General features: G+C 37.2%; 1 protein-coding gene across 2 annotated transcripts in view; it reads left to right on the forward strand.

Moving 5' to 3' along the window:
• LOC121390370 (putative N-acetylated-alpha-linked acidic dipeptidase) overlaps positions 1–16,627 on the forward strand; it is a 206,672-nt gene that overhangs the window by 167,435 nt on the left and 22,610 nt on the right. For both annotated transcript variants that reach the window (XM_041522167.1, XM_041522166.1), the window contains 5 exons: positions 3,120–3,393; positions 10,259–10,332; positions 11,528–11,674; positions 12,370–12,499; positions 13,314–13,436. In XM_041522167.1, the coding sequence (XP_041378101.1) occupies positions 3,121–3,393; positions 10,259–10,332; positions 11,528–11,674; positions 12,370–12,499; positions 13,314–13,436 (747 nt within the window). In that variant the 5' untranslated portion in view covers position 3,120. The remainder of the gene's footprint in view (positions 1–3,119; positions 3,394–10,258; positions 10,333–11,527; positions 11,675–12,369; positions 12,500–13,313; positions 13,437–16,627) is intronic.

A 16,627-nucleotide genomic window follows, 5' to 3' on the forward strand; every position in this document is an offset into this window, starting at 1 on the left:
TGTCCCTACTAGGTGGTTATGTGTTTGACATTTTTTTAAATTGCACACTGCACTTTATGTGCTTTAATATATTTTAATAAATTTGACTCGTTCCAACCAGTGCACCACAACTGGACAAAGGTCATGGTATATGTTTTCCTGTCTGTGGAAAAATGCATATAAAACATCCCTTTTTGCATTAGGAAAAATGTCTCAGGTTTCCTCTGATCACTATGAGTCAGAATTACCAAATGTTTGATATCCAATATATATCCGATGATTAATTAATCAATGTGCTCCAGTGGTGTCGTTAATCAAAAAACCACAAACATCTTTTTAAAATAAATTTTAAACAGTAGTTGTCTTATAAAATCACAGAGCAGGATGTGGCCAGTGGTAAAGTGCTTGCATAATATGCAATCGGTCTGGGATCGATCCCCATCGGTGGGACTACTGGGTTATTTCTCATTCTGGTATATCAAAGGCCATGGTATGTGCTATCCTGTCTGAGAGAGATCTTTTATATTTACTAAGGTTTCCTCTCTAAGACTATATATATCAAAATTACCACATTGATTTATTAATCATCGGCTATTGGATGTCAAACATTTGGTAATTTTGACATATAGTCTTAAAGAGGAAACCCGCCCGCTACATTTTTCCATCAGTAGCAAGGGATCTTTTATATGCACCATATCCTACAGACAGGATAGCACACACCACAGCTTTTGATATACCAGTCATGGTGCACTGGCCAGAGCGAGAAATATACCCAATGGGCCCACTGACGGGGATCGATCCTAGACCGACTGCGCATCAAGCAAGTGCTTTACCACTGGGCCCTCATAAAATAATAATTACAGTTTCCTCCTCCTCCCCTTCCCATCCTCTCCCGTGATTAATTGTGGACCATCCCTTGGTTAATTCTCTGACTGAGTCGTTATCTAGACAGTCTCTTTGAGCTGTTCTGTTCTTCATTTCATGGATTGCTGGTCATTGACAATAGAAGTGAGCGGGTTTTGTTACCAGACTAATATTGTTATGTTGGTGCGACTTGCTTCAAGTTATTGATTACGACCACACTCGTTTGAAAGCCAGAAGATGTCAGCGTTGTTGTAGATTTGTCTCTCACACACACAGACTTTCATTTTTGCTGGAAGAGGGATGTAGATTTGTCTATCACAAACATAGACTTTCATTTCTGCTGGGCGAGGGATGTAGATTTGGGTATCACAAACATAGACTTTCATTTCTGCTGGGCGAGGGATGTAGATTTGTCTATCACAAACATAGACTTTCATTTCTGCTGGGCGAGGGATGTAGATTTGGGTATCACAAACATAGACTTTCATTTCTGCTGGGCGAGGGATGTAGATTTGTCTATCACAAACATAGACTTTCATTTCTGCTGGATGAGGGATGTAGATTTGGGTATCACAAACATAGACTTTCATTTCTGCTGGGCGAGGGATGTAGATTTGGGTATCACAAACAGACTTCCATTTCTGCTGGATGAGGGATATAGATTTGGGTATCACAAACAGACTTCCATTTCTGCTGGGAGAGGGATGTAGATTTGGGTATCACAAACATAGATTTTCATTTCTCACAAGAGAGTGATGTAGACTTTCATTTTTGATAAGAGTGATGTAGATTCAGCTACCATGACTTGAAACTTTTTTAACATGCCCCTATACCACTAAGGTTTTAGGCATGTCCATCCCGGGTCCTGTCGCTTGATAGCCAGGGACTTGACCTGAGATAGAATCTGCCCTACTTACATACATGTATGTACGAAAACCATCAATTTCATAATCATAATGATGTAATAATCACCTAATCCTCACTGACTGTGATAGATATGTAGGAACAAACAAACAAGCTTATTGGCAAAATTCCTTGACAGCTCCAGTAATAACTAACTGGATCTCTAAATGAATTGGCAACATATCCTTCCGTTCCCCATAAAACTATTAACGTGCCCCTTTCCTCAAAAGGGTTTAGAAGCATCCATCCTAGGCACAACCTATGGCTTTGTCCATTGCTAAAACCTAATTAGGACATGGAAACCTTAGATATTTTGTCAATCTACAGTAAAGTGATGCAAGGGCCATTATAGTGTAGTGGTTAGGGTCTAAAACTTTATCAGTAAATGGGCACCTTGTCAGTCTTCAGTAAACTGATGTATTGGTCCTAATGGTGCTGTGGTTAAACCATCAAAGTCTGAAACCTAATTAGCGCATGGTCACCTTGAATATATTCACCGGCCTCAGTGGTGTTGTGGTTGAGTTACCAGCCATATAAGGCTGGTCCATATAAGGCTGGTAGGTACAGGGTTCGCAGCCCTGTACCGACTCCCACACAGAGCGAGTTTTAGCGACTCAAAGTGTAGGTGTAAGGCCACCATACACTAACAATTAACAACTAACTCACCAGATAGCTGATGTGTGTGCCCAGGACAGCGTGCTTGAACTTTAATTGGATATAATCACGGAAATAAGTTGAAATGCAAATACATTGAATATATTCATCAGTAAACTGATGCACTGGTCTTGATGGTGGGGTGGTTATAGACCATCAGCTTAAAGCCTTTAAGGATTATCTAGGTGTCAGAAATGAGAGAGTGGAGGTGGCACTCGCCCCCCCCCCCCCCCCGATTAATTAATCAATGTGCTCTAGTGATGTTGTTAAAATAAAACTGACTTAAAATTTTATTTATTATTTGACTATAATCTCTCTTTCTCTGCCCTCCCCCCCCCCCCTCTGTCTCGTCTTTCTGTCTCTTGTCTTTCTGTCTCTCTCTGTCTCTGTCTCTTTCTCTCTCTCTCTCTCTCTCTCTCTCTCTCTCTCTCTCTCTCTCTCTCTCTCTCTCTCTCTCTCTCTCTCTCTCTCTCTTCCCCAATCTCCCTTATTAAGTGTACATACCAGTACTAATTTATTTTGTATATATATTATTATTCCAGCATGCCTCTCTCTCTCTATATATCTGTCTATGTGACTGTCTCTGTCTCTGTCTCTGTCTCTGTCTCTGTCTCTGTCTCTGTCTCTCCTGCTCTCCCTTTCATATATACAAATGCATGTACCTATCATACATACATATATGTTAAATGTTAATATCTCTCTGTATATTATTATTCCAGCATGCCTACTCGTGGCTACATCGCGGGGAAGCCGGTGTCTCGGTGGGAGGCCGACTCGGACAACATCGACATCGAGTACAAGAACCTGGACCACGCGCGGCCACCCACCGGGGCGTGCACCGAGTGTTTCGCCGGCCGCAAGGGCCAGGTGCTCAGGATCCTACTCGTCACTGTCATCTTCTTCGTCGGGCTCATCCTCGGATACATCATCCGCCGCAACATCCACGAGAAGTTAATCATGCCGAAGCTGAACAAACATGAGGGAGTTCAGCAGGTACGATCAGAGGAGGGTACGGGGGGTGGGGTGGGGTGGAGGGGGATGAGGGGGATCCGTACCCTTCTAAAGTGTCACTTCTTCTACGTCTTTCATTATATTTTTTAGCAGGTAAGATCAGAGGTGGATACAAGGGCAAACTAGGGGACCCATCCCCCCTTAAAATATTGAAGTGCCCCTTTTTCTAACTCTTTATTATTATTTTCAGTTGATAAATTCCCCTTCTAAAAATATTCAAGTGCCCATTTTTCTTCCTTTTTATTATTATTTTCAGTTGGTAAGTTCCCCTCCTAAAAATATTCTAGTGCCCATTTTTCTTATTTTTCTACCTCTTAATTATTATTTCCCCATTAGGATGCCCTTTTGATGAGTTGACCCAATTTAAATGCCCTTTTCCTGTTAGTTTCCACTGCAAAATAGTTCCTTGATCGGACCTGAAGATTTTAAAAATGTTATTGCTGGGTTGTTTCTTTATGTGGGGGTGGGATTTAACCCAGTGGTAAAGTGCTTGCTTGATGCGTGGTCCATGGGCCTATTGGGATATTTCTCGTTCCAGCCAGTGCACCACAACTGGCATATCAAAGCCCATGGTATGTGCTATCCTGTCATTGGAATGGTGCATATAAACAATCCCTTACTACTAATGGACAAAAATGTAGTGGGTTTCCTCTCTTTGACTGTCAAAATGACCATATGTTTGACGTCCAATAACCGATGATTAATAAAGCAATATGCTCTAGTGGTATCATTAAACAAAACAAACTTTAACTTTTCTTTATGTTGTTGGTAACGCTTATACTGTTTTCATTTTCATTTTATGTCTATATATGCAATTAAAGTTCAAGCATGCTGCAGCTATCAGTAAAACCAGGATAGATCATAATTGAATAGATTCGTACAGAGAGGAAAGTTATAAAATGTATCCAGAATTCCACATTTTTAATTGTTTGTCCATTGTTTCCAGATTTTTCAGGTTGTTAAAATTTTCCCATATTGTCCGTTAAAAATTAATAATATGATTTTGACTGATCCTCACCATACATTCTAAATGGGGGTCACCATTTTAGACCATTATGCAGCCCTAACCCTTGGTATATAAATAACGGTTTATTATTTTTGTCATTTTGGCCGAATATGAAACATTTGCATTTTTAGGGAAGGAAATGTTTTATTTAATGACGCACTCAAAACATTTGATATACGGTTATATGGCGTCAAACAAATGGTTAAGGACTACACAGATATTGAGAGAGGAAACCCACTGTTTCCACTTCAAGGGCTACTATTTTCGATTAGCAGCAAGGGATCTTTTATATGCACAGACAGGATAGTACATACCACAGCCTTTGATATACCAGTCGTGGTGCCCTGGCTGGAACGAGAAATAGCCCAGTGGGCCCATTGACGAGGATCGATCCCTAACCATACTACTGGACTATGCCTTGCCCCATATTTGTAAGGAGAGGCTAATATATGCCTGTTGGCCGATCCCAAAAGTGCAAATAAATATTATTTAAACCAGTCCTTTAGCCAGTCACCTATGGGAGTCCAATGACCAGCTCCCATTGAGGCAAGGTTCCAGCAAGGAGCTACCTCTCTAACAGCTACGTCAAATTAACCATTATCAATTTTGATGAACCACAAAATTACCAAAAATAAAAGTGGACAGCTTGTTCTGAATGAACCAGCCTCGGTGGCGTCGTGGTTAGGCCATCGGTCAACAGGCTGGTAGGTACTGGGTTCGGATCCCAGTCGAGCCATAGGATTTTTAATCCAGATACTTACTCCAAACCCTGAGTGAGTGCTCCGCAAGGCTCAATGGGTAGGTGTAAACCACTTGCACCGACCAGTGATCCATAACTGGTTCAACAAAGGCCATGGTTTGTGCTATCCTGCCTGTGGGAAGCACAAATAAAAAATCCCTTGCTGCCTGCTGTAAAAGAGTAGCCTATGTGGCAACAGCGGGTTTCCTCTAACAAACAGTGTCAGAATGACCATATGTTTGACGTCCAATAGCCGATGATAAGATAAAAAAATCAATGTGCTCTAGTGGCGTCGTTAAATAAAACAAACTTTACTTTTTTGTTCTGAATGTCTGAATTAAAACCTATGACCTGACCTTCAGCCAATTTCAGTACCCAACCACCAATATTAAAATTTCCAGATTATTATTTTTTTCTTTTTTTTTGTAATATCACTTTCATCACTACTCATATCACTGCCAGAAAGCTACTTCTGTATTCACGACACATTTCCTCATCGTCTGCTCATACCCAGATAATTAGCAGACGGATAAGTTTGCTCAACTGTTGATCATGCCCATAGAGTATACATGTACATGGGCCGAAAAACGCTAAGAGGCTTGATCGTGAAAATTTGTCATTCCGTCGGCCGTTCTGTCATATGATTACACACACTCGTCAAAAGGCCACTGTTTGCTTCTGTCTGGCAGAGCGTATATATACACGGAGAACTGAAGAAATTAATCATAAAGCTGGAGGGTTTAAACCGCTAGACGGCCAATATCATGTTTTCCCCGTTATTGATCTGCGTGTGACGAATGGGTAACGTTTAATAGAGTTCTTGTCCCCCCCCTCCCCCCTGTTGCTGAGGACAATGGAATCAGTCGGGTTAGCCACCGAAACAGTTGCTAGATTTTCGAGTCGTGTTTGTTCAGTAGAATTGTGGTTTCTTAAATTTGGCTCGTAATTCAATGTTGGTTGTAAGTAAATGGATTAAAGGGAAATAATTAGAAAATCAGATTTGTCAGATGTTTGATTTCTTTCTGGTTGTGAAGATATTGCTTGTTAGTAATATATAAGTTATGGGGGCAGGTGTCCGCAGGGTTTCTGCCAGAGGGTATGTAGGGTAAAATTATGTACCCGATAATCTTGGATGTTACTGGATATATACTTATGGAAATAAATAAAGGATCACACAGATAGCAACAAGAAATAATGACTGCATCAAAAATCAATTCATATTGTCAGAAGTTGACTGGGAACATATAGGCAGCTCATTCAAAACTACAGACATTCAATCCCACATTACAACTTGGTGTGAAATACAGACATTACTAAGCTAGTTGTGAATTCAATTTGGTCTACAATTCCAAGTGTTCCCTTATTTCTTTCCATCAGTATATATATATAGAGAGAGAGTAGGAAAAAACCCTGTACATTTTCATCTTCTAGTTGAAGGCACAGTCCATCCACCCCGACCCCCACTCCCCTTCAAACCACCGGTTTCTATGGGTCTGTTAAATCTAATACATCTTTTTGGCCAGATTTTTATCATTATACATGTATATACTGATGGAAAGAAATAAAGGATCACACAGATAACAAGAAGAAATAATGACTGCATCAAAAATCAATTGATATTGTCAGAAGTTGACTGGGAACATATAGGCAGCACGTTCAACACTACAGACATCCAATCCCACATTACAACTTGGTATGAACAGGGTTCGTATGAGTTATGGAAATCCTGGAAAGTCATGGAATTTTGATGTTGGTCATGGAAAGTCATGGAAAATGAAAATCTATCTAAATCCTTTTTTTTTTTTGCTACTTAAAATTTAAAAGTAATGCAATAAAAAAAATTGCTAATCCCTCTCTAAACACTGGGCGTCGATAATACCCATACCTGTTTGCTCCATGGTACACTAAACACTGTTAGAACAAAAGGCCAATCAGTTGTTGTACTTGGAGAATGTTAACAGGCAATTACAAAAAGTTATACACATATGGTAAGTATTACATATATGCTTAATACAGTTAGTTATTCTCTTTAAAAAATAATACCCATACATTTAAGTGAGGATTGTAAAAAATATCCGTGAAAAGGTCATGGAAAATGCCTTGAAACAGTCATGGAAAGTCATGGAATTTGGTTAGTGATAAAGTGTTATGAACCCTGTATGAAATACAGACATTATTATGCTAGTTGTGAATTAAATTTGGTCTACAATTTGATGTGTTCCCGTATTTCTTTCCATCAGTATATTTTTGTAAGTTTTCGACAGATGATAGTAAGAGAAGTGCTGTTCAGAATTTGTCAAAGAACGTAAAATGTGGTGTCCAATTTCAAAATGAATTAACCAGCAACGGGGCTAATGAAACTTTTGTTTTGTTTAACAACACCACTAGAGCACATTGATTTATTAATCATCGGCTTTTGGATGTCAAACGTTTGGTAATTTTGACATATAGTCTTAGAGAGGAAACCTGCAAAATTTGTCCATTAGTAGCAAGGGATCTTTTATATGCACCATCCCACAGACAGGATAGCACATACCACAACCTTTGATACACTAATCGTGGTTGCATTGGCTGGAATGAAAAATAGCCAAATGGGCCACCGACGGGGATCGATCCCAGACCAATTGCACATCAAACGAGCACTTTAAAACAGGGCTACTTCCTGTCCCCAGGGGCAAATGATGCCCTTACCCACCCACCCTTTTAGTGGTTAAAAGCTGTAAGTTCAGGATCCATGATCATACAGAACTAGAACTTAATTTGTTACTTTCAGAAATCTTGAAAGGTTTCTGCCATAGGCAAAATGTTCACCAACAACAATATTTTTTTCAGCCCGGCTTTACAGCAAGTTTAAATCAGTAACATTTGAAAAAAAAAATAATAATCCTTTTAACTGGTGGCAATAATTTTTATCCAGCATCAGATAGCTGTAATTGGTAAAGCCTCTGACGTACATCAGTTCATGTTGCAGCTATGGCAAATGCCATCAGTGCTATCGTACAATTTGATCCCTGCCATCACTGAAAAGAAAAAACAATATTTGGACCACATACACTGTTTTGTAGTTCAGTCAGCCAGTAAAAAAGGTGCCAGAAAGCCATGCTAGAAAAAGGGGTGGTATGTAGCTCAGTGGTAAAGCATTCGCTTGATGCGCGGTCGGTTTGGGATTGATCCCCGTCAGTGGGCCCATTGGGCAATTTTTTTGGTGGTTTGTAGTGGGTGAATTTCTGTTTGATCTGCTAGGTTTTAAAAATGGACTGCTGTTTGGTTTTCGCAGGACACTATTTCAAGCCCTGTTACAGAATAAATAGAGAATTTGTCTCGAGTATTTTTTAATATGGAAAATATCAACTGAGTCTACGTTAATGGGTATTTGTCAAGGCGCTGCCGAGACAAATATCGATCAACTAGACGAGGTTGTTATGTTACATATTAAAAAACACGAGTAGCGAATTCTATTTCTCCTATAACACTTCTGAAATAACATTGTAATTTGATTTTCAGTACTAAAGTCACTTCCATCGGTAATAAGACATCATCACAATTAGCATAAATTACATTGAAAGCATACTGTCACAGATTTAAGTACCTTATTTCTCTAAAAATGGATAATAAATGAAAATTACATTAATGTTTGAAAACCAAATCTAGCTATCGCAACACCGTAACTGAACCACGATGGAGTGCAATCCATGTCAACTCTCTTTGTAATATTAGGTTTTGAATTATGGACAATTGCCATAATTCAATTATTTTTATGAAATATCATTAATAAGTGGAATATGGTGGTAACATAGATGGTTGAATAAAGTACTTTTAGGGACAAATCAATATTTTTTTCTCCAGGTAATGCTTTGTTTGGCCATTTAATAGGTCAGTGGTCTGTGACAATATACCTTTGACATCACGCATTTTAACTAAATCTTATGAAAGCATTACACTCAGGTATACAGGTCTTGTTGGCTTGTTGGCTTGTAAATAAATGATCTGTTCACAGCAACACATTATTACCTAGAGGCCTTGCGCAAATTTGCATATACCTTAAAATTTGCATACCATTATTAACAGGCTTAATACACTAAATTATCACTTGGGTTTATGACATGGATATCATGGGTACGTTATAGGCTAAAATGTGATACCAAAACAAGTTAGAAATTTGTAAACAAATACAAAGTAACTTAATTGTTTGAAACAGTTTTAAGCTTCTTAGGAACATTTTGTAATTATGTAATATGCTCTAAATGAAATTTGGAGCACCATTTACTTGGATATGTAACGGGTTACCCAAAAAGGAAATGGGTTACCTGGATTTATTTCTGCGTAATCGATAAATGAGTCGCACAGATTTTTAATTCTCAGAGGCCTGCTTTGTCACTTTTATTAGTTAATTATTTATTTTTGGAATACTGACTATTTTTGGAATACTGACTATTTTTGGAATACTGACAATTTTTCTGTGGCATATTTCTTTGCCATGGCCAAATTTGTTTAATGTCAAGGTTGTCTACCAGTCTAATGGGTGAAGAAGGAAGGAAATGTTTTATTTAATTACACACTCAACACATTTTATTTATGGTTATATGGCGTCAGACATACATAGTTATGGACCACACAGGTATTGAGAGAGGAAACCTGCTGTCGCAAGGGATCTTTTTTATGCACCATCCCACAGACAGGGTAGTACATACCACAGCCTTTGATATGCCAGTCGTGGTGCACTGGCTGGAATGAGAAATATTCCAATGGGCTCACCGACGGGGATCGAACCCAGACCGACTGCGCATTGAGCGAGTGCCTTACCACTGGGCTACGTCCTGCCCCTGGGAAAGGATTACAGGTTTTGCCCCACAAATGGTTTTTAGGACTTTTTTCCCAATGCTTAAGATTTTCGGCTGAAATTTTGTGTATAACTTTAATATGTAGAGTTTCGAAATATTTAAAAGAATCTGGTGCTGGATTATTGCTTCCTACTGATATGTTTTTTAAAAAGCTGTCTAGATAGCAGCTACATGTATCTGGATTGATGTATGTTTTCACAATTCAGACATGCAAGCTTTCATGAGTTTGCCAAACAAATTTTTTTTTTTTTTTTTTTTCAGGATTACGATATCAAAGTCAGTGAACAGCTACGGGCTCGAGTGTTACACGTCGACAACTACGCTGACAACATGAAGTTAGTATACATCAGCTACCGCACATCGGCTACCATACAGTCCATTCATTTAGTAAACAAAATGGTTGTTTAAAGTGACGGAAGGAAGGAAGGAAATGTTTTATTTAACTCAACACATTTTATTTACGGTTATATGGCATCAGACATATGATTAAGGACCACACAGATTTTGAGAGAGGAAACCCGCTGTCGCCACTTCATGGGCTACTCTTTTCGATTAGCAACAAAGGATCTTTTATATGCACCATCCCACAGACAGGGTAGTACATACCATGGCCGTTGATATACCAATCGTGGTGCACTGGCTGGAACGAGAAATAGCCCAATGGGCCCACCGACGAGGATCGATCCCACAGCGACCATGCATCGAGCGGGCGCTGTACCACTGGTTACGTCCCGCCCACAATGAGATCAAGCATTCTGAATGTGCTGCTGAAAGACATGTCCCTTACCGGAACCCACATATTTTAAAGGTCATAACTCTTGTCAAAATGGATCAGTTCCATTTTGGACAGTTATGACCCCTGAACCAAATCCTATGGAAGCCAAACTTGATCTCTAACTCTATATACTGTAGTAAAGCTATATACAAAATTTCAGCTTAGGAGATATGAAAAAAAGAAATTCCAGACTTTTTACTTTGGCAATGCCTAAAGATATTGATCTGAAATTTTGTATATAGCTTTATTATGTACTGTTACAGATCAGTTTCAACTTTCATGACAATTTACCAATTTTTTCACAGAGTAATGTCCCTTGAATTTAGGAGATAAGAAAATGTGTAGGTGACATGTATTGCTTTATTTATTTTATTTTACTTGTAGTTTTTTTTCATGTATAAAACAATCACTGTGTTTTAATGTTAAGATTTTTTAATTTCAGTATCTTGATCGATATATAAAGTTATTAAAACAATCACTGTGTTTTAATGTTAAGATTTTTTAATTTCAGTATCTTGATCGATATATAAAGTTATTAAAACAATCACTGTGTTTTAATGTTAAGATGTTTTAATTTCAGTATCTTGATGTATAAAGTTATTGAAACAATCACTGTGTTTTAATGTTAAGATGTTTTAATTTCAGTATCTTGATGTATAAAGTTATTGAAACAATCACTGTGTGTTAATGTTAAGATGTTTTAATTTCAGTATCTTGATGTATAAAGTTATTAAAACAATCTATTTTGATTTTAGGGTAATCACTAGTGAAGTAATGCTGTCCGGGATGGGCAATATCATCGGAAAGATCGAATACGTGAAGAAGTTCTGGAAATATTACAAATTCGACTCGGTGAAAATTAAACAGTACAGCGTGCAACTTTCTTACCCATCATACATATTGTAAGTTTCTTATCTATTTTATCTGTAGACATTTCTTATATATTTGTTAGTGCATGATATTACTGGCAGTGATCTTTTATACAAGTATACAGAACTCCAAATGAAATGCGAATATAACTTTCTGTCTGAGAAAGATCCGTTGCTGCTAATGGAAAACTGAAGTGGGTTTCCTTTCCAAGAGGGGTGGGATTTAGCACAGTTGGTTTAGTGCTCGCCTGAGGTGCTTGCGTTGCAAGATCAAACCACCTCGGTGGATCCATTCAACTATTGTTTTGTTTTTTTATTCCAACCAGTGCACCACAACTGGTCAAAGGCCATAATATGTGCTTTCCTGTCTGTGAGAAAGTGCATATAAAAGATCCCTTGCTGCAGGTTTCCTCTGATGACTACATGTCAGAATTACCAAATGTTTGACATCCAATAGCCGATGATTAATTAATCAATGTGCTCTGTAGTGGTATCATTAAACAAAACAAACTTAAGTTTTTCAATTATAAGCAGTTGTTAGTGATCTGTATTATAAGTACAAAACTGATGTATCTGTGGTATGTACTTTCCTGTCTTGTTTGCAACCAGTCTGATAACCAGGTGACCATTGTGAACAAAAACAAGACCATCATCTTGTTAGTGATCTTATGTAAAAAACTGATGTATCAAAGTCTGTGGTATGTACTGTCCTGTTTGTTGTTTTGCAGCCAATCTGATAATCAGGTGACCATTATGAATGAAAACAAGACCATCATCTTTAAATCTCACAACAACGTCAGCAACACACAGGTCATATATCAGCCATTCAACGCATATGCTCACTCGGGGGACGTGCTTGTAAGTTCTCATCAGATATTTTGTCTTCATCATCACCATCTAAAAATCTAAAAGTCATATAAATTGTTCAGTGCATATCTCTCGGGATGTATTTTGATTATCACCACCACTACCACCAAATGAACAATTTTATAATGTAGTTATGAGTGACATCAGAAGTCGTAATCTGCTAGTAAAATACGTTTATGACTTTGCTTCAATCGGTCATCATAATCTGTCATTAGAAATGTGGTTGCAGGATAAAATATAAAAAAATTGTTTAGAATATCAGTCTCTCTAGATTCAGTGTTTCTAGTCATCTTACTGTTTGTAGTAGCCCCAAAGTGAATTTTGTGTCTCAATAATTTGAATATCTACGAAATATATATATATATGTAATTTTGTATACTAGGAAATAAATTAATTTTTGAGCTACATATAAGACGACCAGAAAAATATTGGATATACAGACACTGAAAATGTATGTAATATGCAATTTTAATCATTAAAAGAACCTTTAGTTTCTTTAAAATAAGACTTATATAGATAGTAAAATTCACTGTGGTCCCTTAATATGGGTATCTTAGCAGTTTGGGATCCAGTGTTAGATTGGTAGTCACTTAATACGGGTCTCACATAACACTGGAAATCACTTGGGAGGAACTTCAGTGGCCACTTAAAAAAGATGCCCACTGAATACAGGTGGCTGAATTGGTAGGTTTACTACATGAACATGTATATAGAATAGAAAGTTTTGAATGACAGGACTTTCATTGCGTAAAATTCCACGAGTACAAATTTGCAACACAGTTAAAGAGCTGAAAGTGTTTTGCAGGCAGACCTTGTATATGGTCACTATGGGCGACAGGAAGATTTTGACAAGTTAGAAAAGCTTGGAGTTGCTTTGAATGGTACGATCGCCCTTATTCGTTACGGCAGAATTCATGCAGCCAATAAGGTAAGAATGTGTCTTCTGTATTTAAATTCCTCCATTTTTCATTCTGACTTTAACTTTGTTTATTATCTATAGATGCATTTAGTTTGATTTTTTTTTCTTCTTAAGTCTTCTGTATGTATTTTTTTTTAATGATATCTAGTTACACTGAGACTGGATATGTTTCTTTCTGCATTTAACTTAGATACACTTATAATCCATCCAACCTACAAATTTAAAAAAAAAAAAAAAAAAAAAATCAGTTTGGAAGAGTAAAAGTGTTTTTAAAAAATAACCAAAAAAACCCTGCCTATTTTTGTGTGCAATTTAGAAAACATGGCTCAGAAATAAATAACTTGTAGTAAATCCCATAGTATAAAAAAAGGCATTCCCTGTGGGAAGGATTGTAGTTAGAAAATGTTTCTTCTCTACTTGCCTCTAATTGGGTTGATGTTTTTTCTTCTGTATTTTTAAAGGGGGGGGGGGGGGGGGGTGGAGGGTACAAAATTCTAAAGAGGGCAATTTGCATTTGTTAAAGCCAAAGTGAGTGAGATCTGTAAAGAGGTTGGGGGGCATGTTCTTAGAAAAATTTAAAATAAAGATGCTAAGACGTTTTCAGGGCAATTTAGTGACACTTTGGATGATGAACCGGCCTCGGTGGCGTCGTGGTTAGGCCATCGGTCTACAGGCTGGTAGGTACTGGGTTCGGATCCCAGTCGAGGCATGGGATTTTTAATCCAGATATCGACTCCAAACCCTGAGTGAGTGCTCCGCAAGGCTCAATGGGTAGGTGTAAACCACTTGCATCGACCAGTGATCCATAACTGGTTCAACAAAGGCCATGGTTTGTGCTATCCTGCCTGTGGGAAGCGCAAATAAAAGATCCCTTGCTGCCTGTCGTAAAAGAGTAGCCTATGTGGCGACAGCGGGTTTCCTCTAAAAAAAAAAATCTGTATGGTCCTTAACCATATGTCTGACGCCATATAACCATAAATAAAATGTGTTGAGTGCGTCGTTAAATAAAACACTTCTTTCTTTCTTTGGATGATGAATGAATTTAAAACCCCAAAAGTCATTAAAAATGGTATCCCTCTTTATCTGCCAATGAAATGCATTCAGCTTACATGTAGATATTTTTCTTTTCTATTTTAATTTCTTTCATTATCTTTAGATGCACTTAGTTTGGATGTTATTCCTTCTCTGCATTTAACTTAATTCATTATCTCTATAGAGACATTAATTCAGTTTGGGTATTTTTGTCTTCTCTATTTAACTTGTATAGCAGATAGGCTATAAATGTAGTAGTAATTGGAACCCATTACAGATAATATTTTTTCTGTATTTAACTCTCATAACAGATTACATACATTATTTATAGTTTTCAGTCTGCAATATCAGGCCTCAGACCACAATTAATTTTGCTATATGTTTCTATATAGCCTTAGTGGCTATAACATTTTTATTAATATCAGCAGGCCCGTGAAGTTTTGTATGTACCTTTGCCTGCATGGGGGACACATACCCTGAAAAGGACAACCCCTGTTGTCCAGCTCTTTCTCCCAGCATATTGGTTTAAACAGACACACCCTCTAAACCAGGCCGGAGTACACCCATTTTACACAAAAAGCACTACTTTTGCATGGGCCGGAATTACCACAAACAAGTCTTCAATGTCAGCAAGTTACACATGTTTACAAACTACATGCTATCCCCTGTCACTTCAGTCAAACAGTTGCCACTTCATAGCTGTCTGCCATGAAATAATCACAGTCAAACAGCAGACTACTTGCGCGGTGAAACTTCCGGATTTTGGACAACCAAATGGGAAGATAACTGTAATCTGAGGCCTATCAGTCCATTTTTCCCCCTAAAAACTGGCCCACATTAATGCATTCCAATGATATACATATTAAAGCAATGCTCGGTAAGTATCGGTATGTCATCTTTAAACTGAGAGTATACAGAGGCTGTGTTAAAACACCTACCACAGTGCCTTTGCCATGGCCAATTTTAGCAATGGAAACTTGAGGGACACCAACTTCAAAATGTAATAACTTTATCAAATTTTGGAATTTCTTCATACAATGAGCAGCTATTTTTTCTTCTACATATGTTCTATCTGCACAGTGTTGTCTTGGAAAGATTTTGAAATATTTAAAGGAAAAAAAATCAATCATTAGATTTTACTTCATTTTTAATGAAATATTAAACTTAAATTAAAATTTTTGAAAAACAAAAAAATCTAAAACTGTAAAATTTTGCATTTTAGATATGATAAGTGGAGGCTTAGTAAAGATATGGTGACTGAATTCATGATACATTATTAGAAATGTGTCAGAGGGATGGTGAAAGTCACAAAATTGGGGCCATTTACAACAAATGTTTACACACTAATTTCAGGGAAAATTAGACATGATAGGCCTCATATTCAATTTTGACCTGCTGTATTTACTTAATCTACTTCATTTACTGTATTAGACATGTAGCCACTTTGTAAAAGGCAAAACAGTCCATATAAATGCATATTAATATGAATATGCCCTACAGATATTACTTAGGTATACACCTTAATATTTTTTTTGTTGACGACAACTTTGAAAATGAAGATTTTGTCACAAAATGCTGATATAAATCCTACCAAGAGGTACTTGCACCATATTTTTCAGTTTTCAGTGATAACTGTTAACAAGTGTAGTCATGTGCCAGTGTCTGGGATACCTCAGTGTAGTATTTCTTGATTGGAAGGATGTTTGTAGTAATGACCACTGAATATGCATTATGGATTATTCTGCCATCTGTATTACAAGCCAAATGTTAACCTTTTTGGCACATTTTCTGCAATAAACTTGACAAGTATACCAGCATCTGATTACTGAACACAATAAATACATTCAGACAGCATAGAATATTAGCCTATTAGATTTTCTAAGGATAAAAGACCATTTTTGAAAAATGATTGAAGTGTGTAATTTTACATAAATGTAGGTGAAATGTATTATTAGAGTACTTAATCTTGTTAAAAACTGTATACTATTTATTTAAAGTGTTTAATTACATTTAGTAGTGATATATTCATTATATTTAGATCTTCTGTCCAATTGCAATAATTGAGAAACTCATTAAAATTCAATATGTAAAAAAAATTAAAATCTCAATATTGACTAACAAAATCCAAGTTTTGCTAATTTTTACCACATTATTAGCTCAAAACTGGT

This window comes from Gigantopelta aegis, chromosome 15, assembly GCF_016097555.1.
Source record: "Gigantopelta aegis isolate Gae_Host chromosome 15, Gae_host_genome, whole genome shotgun sequence".
NCBI classification, from domain to species: Eukaryota; Metazoa; Mollusca; class Gastropoda; order Neomphalida; family Peltospiridae; genus Gigantopelta; species Gigantopelta aegis.